Source organism: Boleophthalmus pectinirostris, unplaced genomic scaffold (genome assembly GCF_026225935.1).
Source record: "Boleophthalmus pectinirostris isolate CB_2022bp ecotype Guang Dong unplaced genomic scaffold, ASM2622593v1 HiC_scaffold_8, whole genome shotgun sequence".
Taxonomy (NCBI): Eukaryota; Metazoa; Chordata; class Actinopteri; order Gobiiformes; family Gobiidae; genus Boleophthalmus; species Boleophthalmus pectinirostris.
Window position 1 is genome coordinate 40936566 of NW_026571515.1, and position 4231 is coordinate 40940796.

At 43.3% G+C, this 4231-nt stretch overlaps 1 protein-coding gene across 1 annotated transcript in view; it reads left to right on the plus strand.

Annotated features, from left to right (window-relative positions):
• Positions 1–3874, plus strand: part of ntsr1 (neurotensin receptor 1 (high affinity)) — a 179573-nt gene extending 175699 nt beyond the window's left edge. Inside the window, exon 4 of the mRNA XM_020933495.1 lies at positions 3619–3874. Within this exon, the coding sequence (XP_020789154.1) occupies positions 3619–3874 (256 nt within the window). The remainder of the gene's footprint in view (positions 1–3618) is intronic.
• The last annotated feature ends 357 nt before the right edge of the window (positions 3875–4231 follow it).

Sequence of the window (4231 nt, forward strand, 5' to 3'; positions counted from 1 at the left end):
GGCAACAAAAACACAAACGATACCAGGGACAATGTTTGAAAATCGGAGGATAAACCAAAGAGCCAATGAGGAGTGAGGCTGTTGAAGCTAACGCCGGCTCCTGTCCACACAGCAGGTGTGGCTCAGAGCAGGAGCGGAGCCACGAAGGGACAAACAGTGCTACACCGAAATGATACAAACATGTTGTGTCCATTTATATATATGTACACTCCATATGAGATAAACCAGGGCCAAACCAGGTCTAAACCAGGACTTAACCAGGACTTAACCAGGACTTAACCAGGTCTAAATCAAACCAGGACTAAACCAGGTCTAAATCAAACCAGGACTAAACCAGGTCCAAACCAGGTCTAAATTAGGTCTAAACTAGGTCTAAACCAAGACTTAACCAGGACTTAACCAGGTCTAAATCAAACCAGGTCTAAACCAGGACTAAACCAGGACTAAACCAGGTAACCAAAACCAGGTCTAAACAAGGACTTAACAGGACTTAACCAGGTCTAAATCAAACCAGGTCTAAACCAGGTCCAAAAACCAGGTCTAATTAGGTCTATAAACTAGGGTCTAAACCTAGGAACAGGACTTAACCAGATCTAACCAGTCAAACCAGTTTCTAAACTAAACCAGGTCTAAACAAAGTCTAAACCAGGTCTAAACCAGGACTAAACCAGGTCTAAACCAGGTCTAAACCAAGTCTAAACCAGGTCTAAACCAGAGCAAATCCAGGTATAAACCAGGTCCAAATCAGGTCTAAACCAGTTCTAAACCAGGTCCAAACCAGGTCCAAACCAGGTCTAAACCAGGAGGTCCTAAACCAGGTCAAAACAGGTCTAAACCAAGGTCCAAACCCTGGTCTAAACAGACAAACCTGGTCTAAACCAGGTCTAAACCAGAGCAAAACCAGGTCTAAACCAGGTCTAAACCAGGTCTAAACCAAGTCTAAACCAGGTCTAAACCTAGAGCAAAACCAGGTCTAAACCAGGTCTAAATTAGGTCCAAACCAGGTCTAAACTGGGGCTTAACTAGTTCTAAACTTGATGAGGAAATAATGATTAGTGTTTCAATCTTTTGAGACAAAGTAAAATTTTAAGATGAAATACAGGATGCTGTGAGATGCGGCAGGGCATCTGACACACCTCTCGTCTCTAATGACGCAGGATCCTGATGAAGTGTTTGTGAAAAACCTTTAATTTGTCGCTTTTTGAGTGATTGGATGAGAACGACGATGAGGAGTCGTGAGTGATTTCTCGATGGTTTTATCTTGGTGTTTCTGTCAGATGAAGAGGTTTCCAATTCAGTTCTTCACCGCAGAAAACTGTAGACCAGGTCTAAACCAGGTCTAAACCAGGTCTAAACCAGGTCTAAACCAGGTCGAAACAAGGTCTAAACCAGCACTAATGCAGGTCTAATGCAGGGACTAATCCAGGGATTTAAACCAGGTCTAATACAGGGACTAAATCAGGACTAATCCAGGGACTAAACCAGGTCAAAACTAAGCCTAAACCAGGACTAAACCAGGCCTAAACCAGGACTGAACCAGGACTGAACCAGGTCTAATGCAGGGACTAAACCAGGACTGAACCAGGTCTAAACCATGTATAAACCAGGTCAAAGCTGGGTCTAAACCAGGACTAACCAGGTCTAAACCAGGTCTAAACCAGGTCTAAACCAGGTCTAATGCAGGGACTAAACCAGGTCTAAACCACAACTAATCCAGGACTAAACAAAGACTAAACCAGGTCTAAACCAGTTCTAAGGACTAAACTAGAACTGAACCAGGACTAAACCAGGTCTAGGGACTAAAGTAGAAACAAATAACCAAGACTAACAGATACATAAATCAAGGACTAAATCAGGGACTAAACCAGGACTAAACCAGGACTAGACTACACCAGGACTGAACCAAGGTGTGAGTGCCATGTGACGAGGAGGTTTCCGGTTCATTCTTGGCAGTTCTAACACTTCATAGTCTCTGATTAAAAACTCGTGGCTCAGTTTGTCTGATGCAAAAGTTCCACACACGATTGCGAGATGATTTTATTTAATTTTTTTCCAAATATCCATCCCTCCTCCGTCTGTCCCCAAACCCGCCTCACCAAGTCTCTTCTCTGCCTCTCGCTCGGACCATAATTACATTTGTTCTCTGAGGGCGTTTGGTTTCATCACAATCTCCATTCACACAGATGTTTCACGGAAATGATCTGAAAACCAAATATTCCACTGGACTGGATTCAGACCGCAGCATTTTAATATCAACTCCTGCTCCAACACGGGGTCACGGCACAGCGTCAGTCCTCCCACCCCCCAACAACAAGGTCCTGGGTTTGACTGACTGCTCCTGGGTCAGACCCGGGTCAGACCAAGTTTTAGTACTGGTTAGTCCAGTTTAGTCTTAGTCTTTCATTTTCTTGGTTTAGTTCTGTTTACGTCTTGATTTAATCCAAGTTTAGTCCCTGGTTTAGTTCCAGTTTAGTACAGGTTTACTCCAGGTTTAGTCCAGGATTAGTTTAGGTTGAGTTCTGGTTTTAATCTTGATTTAGTCCTGTTTAAGTATTGATTTAGTCCAGGTTTAGACTGGTTTAGTCCCTTTAAGTCTAGGTTTAATATATCCAGGTTTATAAGTTAGGTTTCCAGGTTTAGTCCATTTTTTAATTTGCTAGTTTAGTCCTGTTCTATTATTTAGTCTTGATTAGTCCAGGTAGTTTAGTCAGTCCATGTTTAGTCCAGGTTTAGTCCTATGTATATAGTCCAGTATAGTTCCAGTTTAGTCCATTTAGTCCATTAGTCCTTGTGTTAGTTTGGTTCCCCAGTCCCTTGTGTAGTTAGTCCAGTTAGTCCAGGTTTATTTGTCACAGGTTTAAGTCCAGGTTCAGTAGTCTCCAGGTTCAGTTAGTCCAGTCCTCTTTAGTCTGTGTCCTGGTTGTAGTCCGTTTAGTCCCTTGGGTTAGTCCTCTGATGTTTAGTCCTTTAGTCCTGGTTTTAGTCTCAGTTTAGTTACTCAGGTGTAGTTTGTCTAGTCCAGTAGTTTTAGTCCCATTTTAGTCCAGGTTTAGTCCAGGTTTAGTCCTAGTGTTTTTCCTTTAGGGTTTTTAGTCCAGTCCATTTAGTCCCATGTTTAGTGTTTAGTCCAGGTTTAGTCCAGGTTTAGGTTTGTAGTCCAGTAGGTTAGTCCCAGGTTTAGTCCGTTTAGTAGTTTAGTCCAGGTTTAGTCCAGTTTAGTCCAGGTTTAGTCCCAGGTTTAGTCCAGTTTAGTCCAGTCCAGGTTTAGGTTTAGTCCAGGTTTAGGTTTAGGTTTAGTAGCCAGGTAGGTTTAGTCCCGTTTAGTCCGTTTAGTCCAGGTTTTAGTCCAGTTTAGTCCAGTTTAGTTTAGTCCTAGTAGGTTAGTCTTAGTCCAGGTTTAGTAGTCCGTTTAGTCGGTTTAGTCCGGTTTAGTCCCAGTCCAGTCCGGTCCGTTAGGTTTAGTTTAGTCCGGTTTAGTCCCGGTTTAGGTTTAGTCTCCGGTTTAGTGGTTTAGTCTCGGTTTAGTCCCGGTTTAGTCCCGGTTTAGTCCCGGTTTAGTCCTCTTGTGTATGTCTGGTTCTGTGCTCTCTAACGCCCTCTTGTGCTTGTTTCCTGCAGTGACCTGTACGACTTCTATCACTACTTCTACATGTTGACCAACGTCTTGTTCTACGTCAGCTCGGCCATCAACCCCATCCTCTACAACCTGGTGAGCGCCACCTACAGGCAGATCTTCATCTCCACGCTGCGCTACCTGTGTGTGCCCTGTCGACGCCCACCCCGGAGGAAGCCCCGCCCCCTCACACGCCACTCCATCTCCATCTCCAGCAGCCACATGCTCTCCACCAATACTATCAAAGAGACTGTGTACTGAGAATACTACTACTACTACTACTACTACTACTACTACTACTACTGCTCTCTCCACCAATACTATCAAAGAGACTGTGTACTGAGAATACTACTACTACTACTACTACTACTACTACTACTACTGCTCTCCACCAATACTATCAAAGAGACTGTGTACTGAGAATACTATACTACTACTACTACTACTACTACTACTACTGCTCTCCACCAATACTATCAAAGAGACTGTGTACTGAGAATACTACTACTACTACTACTACTACTACTACTACTACTGCTCTCCACCAATACTATCAAAGAGACTGTGTACTGAGAAACTACTACTACTACTACTACTACTACTACTACTACTACTATA